General features: G+C 47.7%; 1 protein-coding gene across 3 annotated transcripts in view; it reads right to left on the minus strand.

The window, feature by feature from the left end:
- The window catches only part of OGT (O-linked N-acetylglucosamine (GlcNAc) transferase), an 810,702-nt gene that overhangs the window by 655,492 nt on the left and 135,442 nt on the right, over positions 1-19,768 (minus strand). For all 3 annotated transcript variants that reach the window (XM_069612350.1, XM_069612349.1, XM_069612348.1), the window contains exon 5: positions 18,445-18,561. In XM_069612350.1, coding sequence (XP_069468451.1) covers positions 18,445-18,561 — 117 coding nt within the window. The remainder of the gene's footprint in view (positions 1-18,444; positions 18,562-19,768) is intronic.

A 19,768-nucleotide genomic window follows, 5' to 3' on the forward strand; every position in this document is an offset into this window, starting at 1 on the left:
CAGTAGGCATGATCGGGTAGGCTCTGGAATTTCCTGAAAGCCATCCTGTAGTAGGCCCCACTGAAAAAAATCACTGTAGCTCACAAGGAGCGTGGTGTTGGCAATCCTCGTGGAGTAGGCTGCAGAAGCGGTGACACAAGGGTATAACTTTTTTTGCAATCCTTTTCGGGTGGGGATTCTGCCAAGGACTGTGGTACCCCTGCCCGTTTGCAAGTGGTTGTTACGATCATGGAGTCTGGTGTGGTATGACCCCTAATATAGAGGGGATCAGAGGGGGCTGGGCAAAACAATATTTTCCACACTGGGTTGAACTGCCCAGGGAAGGGGACAGTAAGGAAGGAGCCAGGCGTCTTAATAGAATTTAATAAGGGAATGGCTTGGCTAACTGGAGTCTTTTCCTTAAGGATGTCCTCCACAAAGTCTGAGTCAGGGGCGTATTCGTGCCTAGCAATTTTAAAATGGTCGGCAGCTCTTTTGACCAGGGAGTTAAGAAGAATTTGCTCGTCCACTGGCGACAAATGTATGTGGAGAAGAGGTAGGCGGACAAAGACACGTGACAGCTGGTTCAGTTGTATGTGGCGATGTGTGCCATGAGCTCTGATCCTCTGCCTGATTCCAACCGGGTCTTGGACAAAGGTTAAAACCTTCAAAAGAAAAATCCTGGGCCAGGTCCTCGGGTCGTCCCCCAAGATATTATTGTGGTGCTCTTCTGGTTCATGCAAAGAGGGAAACTAGACATTGGGGAAGGGAAGTTTCCCAGATTTAGAGGATATGAGGCTGGAGTCCACTTTCCTATTATACTTGTCTGATAAATCAATGAACCCTTAGCCATACACTCTTCAAAACCTTCCCTAGTCCATTCAGGAGGAAGCTGAAGGGTCAAGAGGAGGAAGTGGCTGCCTAGGAAGAGGGTGGTCCCCTATGCAAGGCCTCACAAAGAGGCTGGGGAGCCTCATAATAGTCCCTTTGGGGAGTGAGTATCTCTGGAGTACCCGGCTCCCGAAACGGTAACCGAAAGCTTCTGGTGATGATTCAAAAGCCCTACTGACGGCATAGTGTGTTTCGGCACGCCTGTAGGCGACACCATCGAGTCCTTCAGCGTTCAAGCGCCTTTGGATGGCAGGTTGACGGTAATGGAAGTTAAGAGAACCACCCGCTCCAGTAGGAGTTTTATGTCCATTCGTATGCCAAAGCTGCGGCTGCAGGGAGGGCGCCGAATTGCAAGGTTCAGAAGGAAGTTAGCATCTTCAACAACCCCGTCGAAGAGGCCTTGGGGATTGTGTGCTTAGGTACACAGTGCGTGGGTGCCCTTGTCGCTGGGGTGTGACTTCCCCATAACAGTGCAGACTGCCTGCCTGGCTGGGGTCAAAGCACATGGGAGCACGTAGGCTCTGCAGAAAGGTCGATTGCTTTCGAATCGGGGCCATTGGTGCCAACAGATTACGAAGCAACACTGCCGGCGGGGGAAAGGTTTTTGGCCTGCATAGCGTAGGCCACCCACCGCTTAGTCCGCCTGTCTTTTAGTGTCTTGTGCCGAAAGAGTTTAGAGGTCTTGCATGAGCACTAGCCGTGGTCATGAGGAAGACACTTATTGCATCACCGATGGGCTTCTTTCCAGGGAAATCTGCCGTTGCAATACGGGCAGCATTTAAAAGGAGTCCTCTCCATAGCAGCGGTTAGCGGCAGCCAGACCAAGAGAGGAGGAGGGGTGAAAGAAATGCATTCTGAGAGAAGAAAGAAAACAGGGCCCACTCCATACTGTAAATGCCAGGCCTGTGGGCCAATGCCACGCGGTCAACAGTCGCCGAGCAGTTGCAGATTTAGGCGTCAGAAAACCAGTCAAGATGGCGGTCAAAATGGACTAAACAAGCAAAAGCTGTGGGCATAAATCTAGCAATGTAAACTCTTACAAGCTCTGCATAAGCGACCAACTAGGTTGGCGGAAAAAAACAATCTGGTGGGACCTCGACATGCAAGGGATTTTGAAGACACTACACATCACGGATAGTGTTACAGTCACGCCCATGTCGACGTCCGTTTTGATCTTCGAAAAAAAGTTGCAATACTCTGCGATTACCACTAAATGTCTGACCATCTGCACAGCATGCGATTCTAAGCAGATCCACATGCATTTAAAGACACACTCTAGAACTGAGTTTGAAGGTTGAGAAACTCATACAAGCCGGTGGGAAAGTCCCATTGATACCTAAATAACACAAGAAATACCAAGCCAAAAAGGGGTGAAGACTTGGCAATACCCTTCCACCACTTATTTCCAAAGACCACAGGGAAATGTTGAAAAGCCTCAGGGTTGTTCATACCACTACTCCGATTCGGGGACACCAGCATGTGCAGTTGATATAAAGCTACATTGCCAAAGCCAATAGAGAAAACTTCAGGCTCCTTGGTACAGAAGGAAATGGGAAGTAGCAAACAGGCTGCCCTTCTTTGTTTTGTTTGTTTTATTCATATTTATATAGCGCACAACAGCCCGAGGACTTCGTGGCACTTGTTACAGTACAAAGCTTAGTTACATGGTCATTAGCAGTATATATACAGGTTACAATATAGTCATATTACATTTGTGTTATATTACAATATACATGGCAGAAGTGGAGGAGGCAGTCCTCCACTTGCTAGTTGAGGAGAGTGGCCTTGAGGTTGTTGCGGAAGACAGATGAAGTTTCAGCTCTAAGGGTGGCAGGGAGTGAGTTCCAGAGTTTCGGTGCAATATAGGAGAAGCCTAGACCTCCCGCTGTGGCTCTCTTTATGCGTGGTATGTGTAGCTGGTTGGTGTACTGAGCTCTGGTGGGGCGAGTGGATGTGGTCCTTGATATTGTTTCAGATGGGTATGCTGGAGCGGTTTTGTTGATGCACCTGTGAGTGATGTTGAGGATTTTCAGAGTAATACGGTCTTTGACCTGGAGCCACCGTGCTTCACGTCTGGCGTGGGATATATGGGCTCTTCTAGGGATGCTCATGGCGGCTCTGAGCATATTGTTTTGTGAGGTTTGCATTCTGAATGTTTTTGGCGGAGGTGCCAGCTAGAAGGGCGTTGCAATAATCGAGTTTGGCTCCTATAGTTGCTGCTCTAGCTACGGCCAAGCGGTTGGGGGTGGATAAGTAGGGTTTAATGGCATTGATGAGTTTGGTGCTGAACGGTGATGCAGAGGCTATGGCGCCGACTTGTTTGTTCATCGATAGATTTGCATCAATGTGAACACAGAGTCTTGACAGAGGATGATACGGAGCTGGTTGAGTTGTTTATGTTGAAGTTGTTGTATTGGGGGCTTAGTTTCGATAATGTGTTTGTCTAGCCCAGGATGAGAATTTCAGTCTTTTCCCCGTTAAGACAGAGGCCATTGATTGCCATCCAAGCTTGGATAGTGGCATAGATGTTGTGAAGGGCCGTGTGTTACGCTCACCTGGCTCCCACAGAGGCGTCAATCTGAACTGGACAGCTGCGGTCTCCACCAATGTGACGCATAGGGCCGAGATGACGGACTGGACTGGCCCACCTAGCTTCGTTTGCTTGGCCCGTAGGAATATTCTTCTGCAAATGGAGAAAGGGAATGAACCACCCGTGGAGTTGAGCGTAAATCCCCCCCACCCCCGCTGTTCTCCCCACAGATCACCTTTGATGTCCCCTCTTATAGCCTCACCTGATGGTTTGAAAAGATGAGCTCACCATCCTGCATTGAGCGCAGGGGCGCGTTGATAACCAGTTGCTTCACTGGCGCGAAGGAATTGGTGAGTTCCAGAACAATATTGACTCCGAAAAGTATGTAGTTCGTAAGAGTTCACATGTCTGACTTTCACTCTTGTCCGATTCCTTGCAGTTTGCAGCTTGACCCCAGCGAAGAGTTCCTCGTGGTAGCCGACGAAGTTCAGGTAAGGATTTGGCTTACCCTACACAGTTCAATAAAATAATGCCAGAATGTAACCTGTTGCTTGCTCCCTTATTCAGGTGTGGAGAACACATGAAGTTTGGGGAACAATGCCTCCGGCGGTAAAATTAGTTAAGTCTATTGTGGTAAGAAGAGTTCCCCTTGTTTGTCCCTTTGTCTCACCTTGTTGTCCTTTTGTTCCCCTTAGGGGCTGGGGTACGGAGAGGATGCGATGGAGACTGCGCAGACCCGTGAAGAGGAATAATACCTCTGGCGGTAATCAGGTAAGTCTATGGGGGGGTAGTTACTATTGCCTCCGTTTATTCCCTTGGCTCACCTTTGCTGTTCTTGTGTTCCCCTTAGGTGCTGGAGTGCGGCGGGAACGTGCAGAAGGATGCGGTGGATCGTGAGGATGCTGGAAGGCCGGTGAGTTCAGCGCGGCGCTGCAGCAGGCGAGGCAGCACGCGTAAAATACTTTTCTTCCAGCTCGAAGGCGCAGTGGATACGGAATTCAGGTAAGGATCGAAGCTTTTGCTCTTATTCTAACCTTTTCTCCTTCTGTTCCTCCCTTTTTCTAGGAGCGGCAGACTCAAGGCGGGCGTGGCAGAAGACTGGATGCAGGCTTGCAGACACGGTGAGCGTTACGCTGCTGGATGCAGAATAACGCGAAGCGTGTGCTGCTCTTCGGGCATGGCTTAAATAGCCTCCCAAGTAGTCCCAGGTAAGTATTCCTCCCCAGCTCCACCCGAGTAAAAAATAGTCCCTAGGTAAAATAGTCCCTTCCAAGCCTCATTTGGCTTGGAGCTCTGCAGCATGGTCTGCATCAGGTAAGTTCTACTCTATGAGCGCGCCAGGACTGACTCTCCATATGAGCCTGGCGCCATAGGCGCCAGGACCGCACCCAAACAGCCCCTAGCCGGGGGTTTTTGGGCTTGCTCAAAATAACTTGATGCCTGCTTCCGGGGTTGCTGGACCGGGTCTGGTTCCCCGGGGGTAGGCATCATGACACCGTGGCGTCTTGGTGATAGAGTCCAGATAGGGGTAAAAGTACTTGAGTGTCGTCTGCATAGTTTGTATATGCAACACCCATGGAGTCAAGTAGGTCGAAGAGGGGTTTTGTGAAGAGGTTAGAGGGTGGGGGCTGTACAAGATCCTTGGGGGTCACCGCAGTTTATAGTGGTAGGATCTGCGTTAGCTGCGTCGGAGCAGACCTTCATGGCTCTTCCTTCAAGGAAGGAGGTGATCCAGGATGCTGCTTGATTAGAGAAATGGGCTGCATGGGTGAGGTGGGTGTTGAGTGTTTGGTGATCTACCAGGTCAAAAGCAGCTGATAGATCGAGGAGGAGCAGCAAAGCAGGTTTGTCTTTGTCCATGATCTGTGAGATTTGATTTTTTAAATCTAATAAGGCGGATTCTGTTCCATGCCCGACCCGGAAGCCAGATTGTCTTTTGCCTAATATGGAGTTAGCTTCTATGTATGATTGGATCTGGATGTGAGCTGCTTTGTCCAGGATTTGTAGGTGGAACGGGACAGGAGTTATCGGTCTGTACTTGTTGGGTTGCGCTGGGTCAAGTGTGGCCTTTTTTAGAAGTGACCACACCCAGGCTTTCTTGAGATTGTTTGGGACAGTTCCTGTTTGAAAAGATGCGTTAATGAAGGCTGTAATCAGGGGTGCTAGGTCATTGGCGCATTCCTTGCTGATTTTGGGAGGGCAAATGTCTGCTTTGCAGAGGGATGGTTTGAGGTTTTTGATGAGATTAAGGACCTCAGGTTCAGTGACGTTTCTGAAGGAGAATTGAGCGCGATTGAGATTACTACACTTGTCTTGTGTAGGGCGGTTGGTTTTTTGGTTTAGGAGGGCTTTGCAGTGGTTTGGGATTTTGTTCTGGAGGAGTTTCATTGTGTTGAGCATGGCGGACTGAATGCTGGCCCACCAGGCTTTGTCTTTAGTTATCTCGTCAGCGGTAGCCGGAGGAGTGACTAATTCATTAAAGATTGCGAATAGTTCTTTAGCTTGGGAGTTGGCCTTTGAGATCCTATCATTGAAGGAGTTGGATTTTGCTGCTAAAATGGCTTTTTTATATTGGAGGGCTATTTGTTTGAAGAGGCTCTTATTTAGATCACTCGGATCCGTTTGCCAGTTTTTAAGTGACTGGCACTTTTGAGCTCGGAGGGTTTGGAGTACTTCTGAGAACCAAGAGTTGCAATGAAATTATTTTTTTTCCTTCTTGCTTTCAAGTGGGGCTATAGAGTTTATGGCATTGGTGAGAGTATCATTGAAGATAGCTGATAGTATATTTGGGTCCTGAGAGAAAGGTGGTGCTAGGCAGGGGCTTTTAAAGTGGGGACGCAAGTTGTCTGCGTTCAGTTTTTTAGAACTTCTTATTGTGGCAGGTGGTGCGTGGGTGAGAATCTTAGGTTTGGAGAATTCTGGAGAATGTTATTGTTAGGACATTTTTTCTAAGCCCAAGGGCTTAGTAAAACCATTCAACTGAGGCAGTACAAGACTCCACTCAGAATATAAGGCTGTACCACCTGAGTTCATGTTAGCGTAGGCAGAGCACACAGGCTCATCTCAGATGGGAGAGTGCGCTGTAGAATCAGTACAAGTGAAATTGTAATACAAATGATCCAAAGAAACACTGAAACACTATGTAAAAATAAAGGATTTATTTAAATACAGGTAGGCCCCGATAAATCGAGGGGTAAGTAACACTACATTAGAGGAAATCACAGTATAAAAACAACACTATAATTGAAAGTACACAGACCCAAGTATAGACCTTATTTGAAGTACCTAACAGTAGTTCTAGGGAAGTCAAAACCTTTTCATACACATTCAGTATATGTCACACCTATTCTTGGGGAGTAAAAACTGATGGTTACTTTTTACAATTCATTCAATAATGCAAGGGCAGTAGACCCTTCCAGTTGTATAATGATTCTCAATACAAATCACAATCTGTCAACTGGACAATATACTTTTGGTGAAAAGTATAACACATTCTAGGTGCAGTAAAAATCTATAACTACTTTTGTGATAACACAGTTATACTAATTGAGTAAAACCTAAGGATGTAATATACAATTACAGGTGCTTTTGAAATCAGGGAACCCCAGATTGAAGTAAAAAGCAAATCATGCAACTTATTTTGGGATGGCACATGCACACAGCTAACTCAAGGTACAAGTAAAACCCATATACTTGGTTTAACCTCACAATGAAGGGAAACAAGTAAAACCCAATGTCACACTTTACTGAATAACTCAGTTATTCTAGGTAGGCAACAACCTAATTTAGACTTATTCTGGACAGGCTAGCAGCAAGTCAGGGGAAGCAAGACCCAGTTGGGGGGACAATTTTCCTCAAAGGACTAATCTGGTGATACCAACACTTTACTTTTGGGAAGAGGCACAACCTAATCACAGGAGAGTAAAATACCTAAACATCTACTTTCTATTAGACTGGCTAAACAGTTGCTAAGGAAGAAAAGATGTTAACCATACGTTTAAGAATAGCGCATCACACATTCAAGATCAGTAAGAACTTTTGTAACTGTTCACTCTTAGAATTACAGTTACCAACCAACTCTTGAAAGTACTTACTTGTAAACACTTCATTTTTCTAGGCAGAAGTCACAATCCCTTGAAAGTCTTTCCCTTATTCTTGGAGCATGATTGTTCAGTGCCAGAAAGGGGGGGGGGCAGGGGGGGTATCCTTAGGAAAACTGGGCAAACAGGTGAGTACTTCACTTTAGAGTTAGAAGAGGGTCCAGGGCCTTCACAGAAGACACCCTAGCAGGATTCTAGCAGTGGGACTAGGTGCACTGGAGGAGAGGCCTCCCCATCACAGAAAACAATCCACAGCTACACAGAAATCCTAACAGGCTTAAGTTAAGTACATACCCAAGCAAACACAGTACCTCAGCATTGAATAAGATTTTGCAGCAGGAGAACTTCACGGTCTGCAGCCAAATACTCGGTAAGTGGATTCCTTGTCAGAGACTGCAAACAAGATCTCAGAAGGAACTTTGCAGCAGGGATTGATGAATAAGGCTCTAGACAAGGTTTCCCTTGCAGCTGAAAGTCGGTTCTGCGGATTTGGTGCTTTTTCAATGAGCACAGAAGGACAGAAAATAGCGGTTGAATTCTCCTCATTTTAAAGGTCCAGCTTTTCAGACTCGATTCGTGCCTCTGGAGATCCACCAGGATGCCAACGAAGTTTCAGCAAGATTCGGAAGACTCTGCACCGCACAGTGGCTGGAGGTCCCAGGGTATTGGGTATTGCAACAACGCAAGGTCGCAGCAACGCGTGGGATGGCTCAAAATACAGGTCTTCTTGAGTGTAGTGGGTCTCACCAGGCTCTGGGTCAGGTTCATCGTTTTCGGAGTCCCCAGGTCGATTGGACAGAAGGGCTACAGTAGGCTCCGGTTACACAGAAGGCTCTCCGGTAGCTGGAAATCATTTCAGCAGTGTTTCCTTCATCTTCCTCTTCGGTTTTTGTTCCAGTGGTCGACATGTCTTCAGCTTCCAGGATCGCAGTATTTATCAGGAATTACAACACAACCTCTGCATTCTCTCCCCGCATTTTACAAGGGGCGGTCTGGTTGCCCAATCAGGACAGCCAGCAAAGGGCTGGGGGGTTTGACTCCTCCCTCACTTCCTGCTCTCACAGACAGACTTGAGCCGGGGCCGGGGAGTCGAGGGGACTCCCAACTAAGACAAAAATCACACAAAGGAATTTCCCACCCTGGATTTCAGGGGAAGGAACAAGAAATTCAAAAAACACTAAAATGGTGAAATAAGACGACAGGGGCCATTTTGGTAAAAATGGACACCCTTAGGTCCCTTTACTGCAGCTGTGAACACAGCCCATGGTAAAGGAGCACCAAAGTAATACAAGGTATCACTGCCACCAGCCACTGAAGGTAAGCTTGTCACTAACAATTGTTACAGTTTTAGTGTGAAAGGGGATACATTGCATCTCCCCAGCACTCCACATAAGGTGTGGTGTGCTGGTTTCACTTCCTTGGGCACTGTAGTTCATGTAAGGTTAGCACAAGAAAGTTAAAAGGGGAGCCCCCCCCCCCCGGGGCAACCCAGCAACAGGCACTTATTGCCAATAAATTGTTAGAGGCTAACTTTAAAAAGACACTATGGAGAAGAATATGCAAAGCTTACAATGTTACTAGAGTCTGGGGTTTAGAATGTTACAGTATTTACAATGGTGCAAAAATGTACATTTTACATATTTACACTGATGCAGTGTAGGCCAATGGTAAAAAAGCATAAGCAGCTAATATACAAGGTGCCATCTATGTTTAGGTTCTATAAAAGTATAGAACGATTTCTAGTAATACATATATACAGTCCAGTTGGCTAGGGATGCAGAAGGATCTAAAAGGTGGTGACTACAGATTATTAGAGTTGATGTGTTTGACAAATATTCTTCTAAAACGAGAGAATGGTTGGTCTACTTAAAAAGGACACCCATAAAAAAAAAAGTTAAAGAAAAAGGTTCCCACTCACTGAGGTATTATGGAAAATACCTCACTAGTAAAGCAAAAGGTTCTGGGGTTGAACCAGGAAGGGAAGATTGACCAGCTCTGTATAAACCTTACATAACAGTTATCCAGAGGGAGAGAAGGAGAGTTGCGAGGGAGTCCATAAGGGGTCAGATGAATGCTGTTTTCCCTAAAAAGAAGTTGAATAATAGGTGTTGACAAAAACTGTAAAGCTGTTATTGTCCCAGGTTGGCAGGTACCACTGTTGTACATATCCGATAGTGTTAGTCGGGCAGGCAAGTTTAACTTAACGTCATCACTGTTGTGGGGACACACCTGGTACGAGTAGTAAACTAGATATTGTGGTAGTTGTAGGCTTGGCAATCCTACCGTGCAAGTGCAGGACAAGGTGGTAAAAGCATGGATGGGAGGGCGTGCAGGGGGGGCGTCTGTACCTCACAAGTTGGTAGTGTAACTGAGCAGCCAGGTCCATCTCAGAAAGGGGTAAATGTGAGCTGTACAGATGAAATCAGCCAATACAAGTAACCGAGTAACACTTACTCTCAAGGTTTCAGTTATAAGTATATGACATGCATTACTTACCGTAAAAGCATTTCTGATCGTTGTATCTGCTTAGATTCACATGCTGTGCATAGTCCTACATCCAGTAGTCACTGCTGAGTATTGCATCTTGTTTTTCGAAAGTCGAAAAGGGACGTCGACATAGGTGTGTATGTAACACTATCCCTATAGTGACGTGTAGAGTGCCCAAAATCCCTCACGCGTCGAGGTCCGTCTGATTGTATGTTTTTGTGCCATGTGGGAGCCTTATGACTAACGTGAGCGAGTACAGAAAAGAGAAAGTAATTGTCATGATCTCTGCTTCCAAAAGATCAGGACTTGCCCGACTCCCTTGGAAGCAGACCCATAACCCCGGTTCAGAGTGCCAGCCAGTCCCAATTGGGACCTTTTGGACCCCGTCCTGGCGCCAGTGGCACCAGGCTCATAAAAATGCCCAGTCCCAGCGCTGGAAGCGCCGGGCTCATAATGCTTGGGTGGACTTACCTGCAGCAGACCATGCTGCTTACTTACCTGCCAGTTGAGCCCCTGATCCTCTTCTGTTTGGGACTACTTTTCCTGTTGGGTGGGGCAGGAGCCACTCCCTAGGTTCAGAACACTGGAACTCTTCTGGAAAGCAGGAACTCTTTTCTCACCTAGGCGAGGCTGTGGAAGGAGACACCTAAGCACTACAAGAGGCTATTTAAACCACACCCGATGGATGAATCTTGCTTTGCGTTATTCTGCATTCTCTGCAGCAGAACGCTCATCGTGCCTTCTGCTTCTGATCCTGGGCCTAAGGGAACAAAGGCTTACCATCCTGGAATCCAGTCTTCAGCAGCACCTGTAAAGACAAAGAAAGAACAGGTTAGCACTACGGTCTTCAGTGGCAGCGCTTCTCTTACCTGGTCCATCGGCTGTCACCAACGCCTCGCGCTGCATTCCGGCATCTGAAAGACAAAGGCTTACCTACTCTTCGCATCCTCTGGAGGTCTTCGCACTGCATTCCTGCATCTGAAAGACAAAAGCTTACCAGCTCTTCGCACGCTCCGGAGGCCTTCGGCGCTGCATCTCGCATCAGAAAGACAAAAGAAGGTGCGTTTAAAGACATTGGGCAACTTTATTACTCACGTGCCATTACTCCTTCCCACGCCGAATCCAGTGGGTATTCCAGCACCCTTCAGCTTCTTTAAAGCTCCGAACTTGTACCTGCAACATAAAAGGGACAGTTAGTGCGCATCGTGAAGCAGGCTACAAGCGCTTACTTACGTGCTTTCAGGCGCTTCTATTCCTCACGCGGGTTCGATCCTCAACTCTCATCAGCCCGCCATCACCGGAACCCTGCAAAACAAGAGATATCATTACAAAAGACTTTTAAGACATTTGAAGTGCCCAGAACTTACTGTTCGTGCAATTAACGACGGACAGCAGTCCTCTGAGGTCAAGAGGCCTGCACCCTTATCCAGTGAAGAAACTGGTTACGGCACCCTGCCCCGAGGCAGATGGAGAGCTCGGCGTTCACTTACCTAAGGTGAGGGCGTTAACCTTTGGGGTTCTACAGGAGAAGAGAAAGGGAGGAGCGAGGCACCCAATAACCCCATTAATCCCATATTTTCTATCTGCAGACATCTTACTCTTCAAGTTAGACATACAGTGCACAGAGGTCCAGCTTAAAGAGCCAACCGTGTGTTACACATCACCTTTGAAGATACAGTATTCACCCAGTCAAGACCGGCGCCTCTGCGGGATTCAGGTGAGCGTTACAGTAATAAGAAGTCTATGTTCCTTTCATCCGAGCGGGGAGGAAGGGTGGGTGTATGTGAATCTAAGCAGATACAACCATCAGAAATGCTTTTACGGTAAGTAATGTATATCTTCTGATGTTTGTTAATCTTAGAATCACATGCTGTGCACAGACTAGCGAGCTGTACCCGGAGTTGGAGGTGGGTTGTGAGAAGGAATAGTAGAGAAAAGATGTCATAGTACCGCTTGTCCCACCTGGGAATCAGATCTACAATAAGCATCTAGACAATAGTCTTTTGTAAAGGTGTGTACAGAACTCCAGGTTGCCACTTTGCAAATTGACTCAAGGGGAACATTTGCAATGAATGCTATGGATGCCCCAGTGCCTCGAGTAGAATGTGCTCTAGGCTTGAAGGGCAGTTCTCTCTTAGCAAGAGAGAAACAGAGTGATGCACTGGACAATCCATCTAAATATAGTGGATTTGGAAACTGCATCTCCTTCTCTTCCTGTCGCCACTGAGACAAAGAACTGATTAGTCTTTCTTAGTGGACGAGTTCTTTCCATATAAAACATGACCGGCCTGCGCACATCAAATGTGTGCAGGCTCTTCTTGCCCGAGTTGAGGGGTTTTAAAATAACATTGGTAGTTCTATAGATTGGTTGACATGAAACTTTGAAATGAATTTCGGTGCAAACCGCGGGTGTGTGCATAGATCCACCTTATCCTTGTGAACTGTGTAACAAAGGGGCCTAAAATAGAGAGCGCGTGTAGTTCACACTCTCCTGATGGAGGGGATAGCTATTAAAAAGCAGTCTTAAGAGTTGAGATCTTTAAGGGTTGCTCTATGCATGGGGCCTCCATGAGCCTGGTCAACATGACGTTCAGGTCCCACCTGGGAGCTGGGTTTGAAATAGGAGGGTGAATCCTCTTCACTCCCTCCATAAAAGCTTTAATCACTGGAACTTTCCACCATGACACCTTATGTTGTGACGTAGTGTAGGCAGAGAGTGCAGCTAGGTGAACTTTAATGGAATTAAAGACTAGACCTCCAGTCCAGTAGATGAGTCGGGTATAGCACAATATGAGTGGGAGAGCTGTCAACAGGGTTGATGCTCTGAGTTACACCAGATGACAAACCTTTTCCACTTACTGGAGTAGCAGTAACGAGTGTTAGGTTTTTCACGCTTCTCTGAGAATGTCCATGCATCACTGCGGAAGCTGTAAATGTCCCAAATTCTATGATCTCAGGAGCCAGGCTGCCAAATTCAGGGTCTGCGGGCCTGGGTCCAACGTCATGCCCTTGTCTTGTGACAGGCTGAATGGGGATGGCAGTTTCAACGGAGGAGACAGTGACATTTCCATCAGATGAGCGAACCAGGGTTGGCGGGCCCACATGGGAGCTACCAGTATCATTGTGACTGGTTCCAGGTGCATCTTGTGCATTTTGTTCAGAAGAGGAGTCTTCCCAGACCATGTTATACAGAGACCGTTTCCTTTGGAGCCGTTATGGGGGTACCTGGACGCGTAATCTGGGCATTGGGCGTTCTCCAGATTTGCGAACAAGTCGATCTCTGGTAAACCCCATTCTGTAAACACATTGGAGACAATGTCGCTGTGTAAGCGCCATTCATACTCTGCTGGTAGAAGGAAGTCTCTGCTGAGTTCGTCTGCCAGAAGCTTGAGTTCACCTGGTACATGTTGTGCTAACAGGAACATGTGTTTGAGAGCCCACTTCCAGATGTGCTGGGACAGCTTGGACAGTCCTGGAGAATGAGTGCCCCCCCCCCTGCTTGTTCAGGTAGTACATGGCCATGGTGCTGTCCTTGAGGATCAGTAGTATCTTCCCTTGCAGATGTGTCTGGAAGGCTTTTAGTGCTTTGAAGACCGCCAACAATTCCAGCAAATTTATGAGGTTGGATGCCACACTTTACGACCAAACTCCTTGTGCAGTCTGATGGGACAGGTGAGCTCCCCCCCCCCCCCATCCTGTGAGGGATGCGTCTGGTTAGAGTGGCTTCCACTGCGGGGGTGGTGAAGGACTTCCGCTTCACGAGGTTCTCCCTCAACCACCACTGCAGCAAGAAAACCAGGGCTTGCGAGACAACCACCAGATCGTCCCATTGTCCGCTGGCCTGACACCACTGGCTGTTGAGCCACTCTTGCATTGGGCGTAGGCGCGTGAGGAACCAAGTAAATACAGGACGCCATCATTCCTAGCAACCGCATGGCTGTGCGTACCGTCACCTCTCGACAGACTACATATTGAGGGATCTGAAACAGCATGTTGTGGACCCTCTCGTTGGAGGGGAAGAAGAGGCCATCCCTTGTTCGAATTAGAGCCCCTAGGAATTGTTTGATTTGGCTGGGGTCCAGACTGGACTTCTCCATCAACGAGAAGAAGCCCAGGTGAGACAGGAGGTCTATAGTCTTTTGGGTATTTGAGAGGCATGTTTAGTAAGAATCCCCTGTTATGAGCCAGTCATCGAGGTAAGGATAAACTGGAATGGAGAACCTGCGCAGATGTGCTGCTGCCACTGCCAGTACATTCGTGAGTACCCTTGATGCTGAAGCTATGCCGAAGGGTAGCACCTTGAACTGATCGCATTTGCCTTCTATCATGAACCAGAGGTATTGTCTGTACGGTGGCAACATTGAAATATGAAAGTAGGCATCTTTCATGTCCAGTGTTGCCATGTAATCCTCCTGTATTAGCAAGGGGGAGGGGGGGGTGGGATTACCTCCTGCAAAGTCACCATACGAAATTTGAGGTTTGACAAATTTGTTCGCTGGGCACAGATCCAATACAGGGCGCATGGTTAGATCCTTTTTGGGTCCAAGGAAGTACACTGAATAAATAACCTCATTTACCTGTATCAGAGGCACGACCTCTATGGCTCCTTTTAGCAGCAGCGATTCCACTTCCTGAAGGATGAGAAGGTGTTCCGGTGTGAGACGTCTTCCCTTGAGGTCTGAATGTCGGGGACCGGATGAACTCGATACAGTAACCGTGGGCTATTGTTGACAGTACCCAACGGTCTGTGGTAATCCCCTCCCATGCCTGCAGCTGGGGATGCATGGGAGGGGACCCGAATTTTTGGGTCATTTGGTGGCGGTGGCCGGCGATAATCTAGGAGTAGGGCCCCAACCTCTTCCTTTGCCACGACGTTGGCCTCTCTGAGCATACTGCGCGTTGTAAACACTGGTTCCCTGAGGGGAGGACCAGTTGCTGGCTGAGGTGTACTGTTGTTGAGTTTGCCGTTGGCCACGAAAAAAAGCGCCAATTGCCATATCTGCGCTTATGTGGGGGTCTCGTGATTTGGTCCAGGGTTTTTAATGTGTCATGCTCCTTCTTAGCTGTTTCCAGTGCGTCATCAACCGCTTTACCAAACAGGTTGGAATCCTCAAGGGTTTTGTTAATGAGGGACGCATGTGTCTCGGGCTTGATACCTGAATTTCTAAGGCATGCATGTCTTTTAAGGAGTAAGCCCTGGATTAAGGAACGGCCAGCCGTTTCTGCAGCATCTAAAGTATTCTTGATGATGCTTTGGTTCACTCGAGTGCCTTATGCGACGGTGGCCAATAAGCGGGTACGAAAAGGCTCAGGGACTTCTTGTGGACCTTCGCGCAACATGCCCCATTGGGCATCAACGTAACTAGCCAACAGAGTGGTATTGTTGGCAATACGTGTGGCGAATGCTGCAGAGGATGTAATCCTTTCCACTAGAGGATAGAGCTTTTCCCCCTCTTTATCGGGAGGTGCTTCAATGGTGGACAGCGGAACCCCAGCCCTTTTTCTCATGGTGGTCACCACTAGAGAATCTGGTATGGAATGACCCCCAATATATAGGGGATCTGAGGGTGAGGGGCTAAAAAGCTTCTCGATCCGTGGGTTCACAACTCCAGCTAAGGCTGGTGTAGATAAAGAGGGAACGAGGATTCTCTTAATGGAGGCAAGGAGAGGTATGGCGGCTTGGCTAGCAGGTGGCTTTTCTTTGATTATTCAACATAACCAACTTCTGGGGTAGTCTCCCCCATATCGATTTGAAAGTGCCGCTGCCTTGCGTAGCATGGCATTAAATGGGGGTTGATCGTCCACAGGTGAAGGATCTCTGACAGGCGTAGTCTGTGGAGAGGCTAGATCCAAAGCATCAGGGTCCGTTGACGCCCCCGGGGACTGGTAAGGCTGTGGCTCACCCATGTCGAGGTCTTCTTCAAAGCCCCCTACAGGGTCTTCTAAATCCTCAGTATTTATGAATTCATCCTCTTCCTGAAAGTGGGGATCCTCTTCAGCGAGGTCATATGGGTCTATTTCTTCCTCATGGGGGTCGAAACGTCTTGGGACCTTGGCTATAGGGTCTTGAGGGAATACCTCCCTTGGCCTTTTAGGTGTTCTGTGTTCAGAAGTGGACACAAACCTATCCAGCCTGTTCACACAGGATTCAAATCTCTCCCTAGTCTAGTGGGACGACCCAGAACGATCTAGTGGCGGAAAGGCTTGCTCCTCCGCCTCTAGGCATCGAGATCTCTCCCATAAAGTGGACGAGATACGCCCGCCGCCCTCCGAGAAGCCTTCCCGTGGGCCAGACGGTGGAGAAGTACCTCTGGGTCTCCCCTTCGACCTAGGGGGAGGTTCCGGCGTTCTCGGCGCACCTTCACTAGGTTTCGGTGTCTCCTTGACCTGAGCGGGCTTCGGCGACTTCTTCACCAGCCGTTTGAGAGTCCTAAGAGACTATCCTTGCTATGCTTTCCACGACCATCTTTTCAGTAGGGGGCTGGTCGTGAGTAGTTTTTGGCGGAGCCGGAACCTTGCTGTCGACGGACACCTTCTTCCGAGGCGTTTCAACGGATGATGTTTTAGTGGTAGCGCCCTTTGTACTAGACGGCCCAGTCGCTATGCGTGCATGCGGCTGCAGGGAGGGCTGCCGACCCTTACGGTCGGTAGAGGCCATCGGCTGTGTCGGTGTCTCCGTTGGCGCTGAGGCCTTCCCTGATTTCCTCGACGAAGGACTGTGGGTTGTGTGCTTAGTGACTGGTTTGTGTTCATCAGCATCGCCGGTGTGTACATCCCCAAAAGCATGGCTGGAGCCGTCCCTGTCGGTGCCGGGGACAGATGCCACGGAGCGAGAGCGCTCAGATGGGGGAGGGGGGTCAACAACCTCTGTTACAAAGGTCGAGTTATCACCATCTCCCTAGTCACACTCGGCAGCGGCAGCAGCGGGTGAGGAATCTGCTTTCGACATCCCGTAGGGCTGCCCACCTTTTGACCCTGCGTTCCTTCAGAGTTTTTGGTCGAAGGAGCTTGCAGGCCGTGCAACCAGCCTCATTGTGTTCGAGTGTTTGCACCGCTTGTGCTTGTCCTTCCACGGAAATTTGCCTTTACAAACTGGGCAAAATCTAAAAGGAGTCCTCTCCATAGCTGAGGACGTAATAAGTGATAACGACCCGGAAGGAAAGAGGGGAGGAAAGGAAAGACATTCTCTAAGAAACAAATGTCCACCCCGACCCCCACTCTCCCTACTGTGTAGGCCGGCGAGGCCAGGCCACGTGGTCGGCAGCGCCAATAGGATCACCGCCCGTTGAACCACCGTTCGTCTAAGATCTGGTCTCGGCAGCTAGATCTGGTCTCGGCCGCATGGAATGGCCGTCGAAAGAGGGCTGGAGGTGATGATAGTTAACAATATTTACAAAAAAAGACCAAAGGTCGAGTAATGGCAATGTCTCTTACAAGCTCCGCTTAAGGCGACCAGATGCTGGGCGCAAAAAAAAAAAATGTAAAAAAAAATTAAAATTTTAAAACATTTTCAAAAAAATCAGAGAGGAACCTCGACGTGCGAGGGATTTTGGGTACTCTACACGTCACTATAGGGATAGTGTTACAGACACGCCTATGTCGACGTCCCTTTTCAACTTTCGAAAAACAAGATGCAATACTCCGCGGTGACCACTGGATATCGGACTATGCACAGCATGTGATTCTAAGCAGATTAACAAACATCAGAAATGTATTTATACATCCGTTTTAGTTCTCAATTCATATGCAGTCAGCAACACTTGCTTTACCTGGTCACATTGTTGAATAAGCTGCACAAAGACAACACTGTCAGCAGACAAGACTGACTGCACAACAAACTGAACGTTTGAAACCACCTCCTCTCCCGTGACCACGGCGTGGGCCTACCTGTTAAGATACCTGCCCCCTTATTCCACTCAGACCAGTCTGCAATTTAATTAGCGAACTTTAAGCGTGAGCTTTCACTGCTCTTCTAAGAAGATTATGCCAGCAGGTCTTGATGCAAAAGGAACCCTGGAAGTCGCAAAACAAGAGCCATGCATTCCCCAACAATAAGCAAAGGGAGTCATTAAAAACTTCAGTTTTTGAGGAACCCAAGTGTTTGACAAACCTTCCGAAGAATCCCGAATAGTTGCAACCACTGTTCTCCTGGAGTCGTGTGTAGATGATAGACGAGATAAACTTTCTAATAGCATTAAAACACTGCTGCTCGCATGGAAGCATTTAAGTTCTTCCAGAACACTAAGCAGTGATGCGCCATATCCTACGGATTTGCGCACTTCTCTCCGAGATTTCTGCTAATCAGTATACTTCGTTTGAATGTGCATCCTAAAGGTGTGTGGTCTTTGCAATGAATACCCATGCCCTTTGTACATTTCAGTACAGCTACACTTGTTAAGACTTAGGAAATAAAACACTTCACAGAATTGCCAATAAATGATAAGCAGGTGTACATACCTTTTCAAAGTGGTGAATTGCAAGCCAGATCTCGCCTTGAGCATTGAATACACAACCCAGGTTACTCCAGGCCACCGCAAAATTTGGCTGAGTCTCGATAGCCTTCAGGTAACAGGCCTTGGAAGAGGTAATGAAGGAAGAGAAGGGGTAGTAGTAGTGAGAGGGGAGGAGAATTTGTAAAGCAAGAGAAAAAAAAAAGAAAAATCCAGTCAATACTCATTCTCAAAACTAACAAAAGTGGACCTGCAGTATAGGCTTCGCTGGCGCCCCAACTACTACGCTGCATACGCCAGGATGTCCTATGCCAGCGCCAACCAGAACCCAGGTGCAGGCCGCCATTTTCTAGTTCAGCTGACATCTTAAAAAACTTAACCAGTAGCCCACTATACAAATCTGAAAAGGTTCTGCAAGAAAGTTCACTTTTGGAATGGCTACCCCTGTAAATGTGGTTCCTTGCTTGAATATTATACTTTTTACATGTGAGGCTCCCAGAAAAGAAGTTGCAAAAGAATACAGACACAAAGGGGTGCATACATTTTGCGGTCTAACCCCACTGATTGGTGTACAAATGGCCACATGCTCAAAACCCATCTCTGTCACTTTGGGGAATAGAACCTGGAGCCCTATTTTGAAGATGAAGCATTGGTGGGTCACATGCAAGTCACACAGACGTCTGCGAGGGGAGTGACTAGCGGGCATGAACTACGGGGAAGCAAGGACTATCTCACTGCAGAGCCTCATGAAAAAGCCATTCACTGGTCAATACATTGCTTGAAAATCGAGTACTGGCTTATTCTGGGTTTTTAGAATTTTTTTTATTTTTCAAATAACAAATAAAGATGTAAAAAACCTTGAAGAAATTGGTCTTGAAAAACTACCATGTCTGTATAGCAAATGATAAGCTTATGTGCAAGCAACTAAGTAGCCCAAAGGCTTTCAAGGACATTACAGTTTTACAGATGGTGTGGTCGTGAGACGAGAAAGAGGGTTGGCACAGAATCGTGGGGGAAGACCAGAGTTTGCAACTGAGGCGGTCAGGCAGCTTATGCATTACACTTTCTGCAGCTCTCACTGGGGGGTGAGAGGGGGAGACATTTTTTACCCCATAACAGATGACCACCCTCCATCACATCACGTTCAGTATGTACGCAGAACACCTGAAATCACGTCAGACTGGTTCATGCAGTACTTTGAAACTACCTCAAAAATGTGAGAAAGGTCCAGTAAGAAACGTTTTGTGGCACATTGACCAGGAAGACACACCAAAGGGATCAGGATCGGATGTTAATAAAATTGGTTCTTTATAAACGCGCTTAATACCCAG

This window comes from Ambystoma mexicanum, chromosome 5p (assembly GCF_040938575.1).
Source record: "Ambystoma mexicanum isolate Mex_15411 chromosome 5p, UKY_AmexF1_1, whole genome shotgun sequence".
NCBI classification, from domain to species: Eukaryota; Metazoa; Chordata; class Amphibia; order Caudata; family Ambystomatidae; genus Ambystoma; species Ambystoma mexicanum.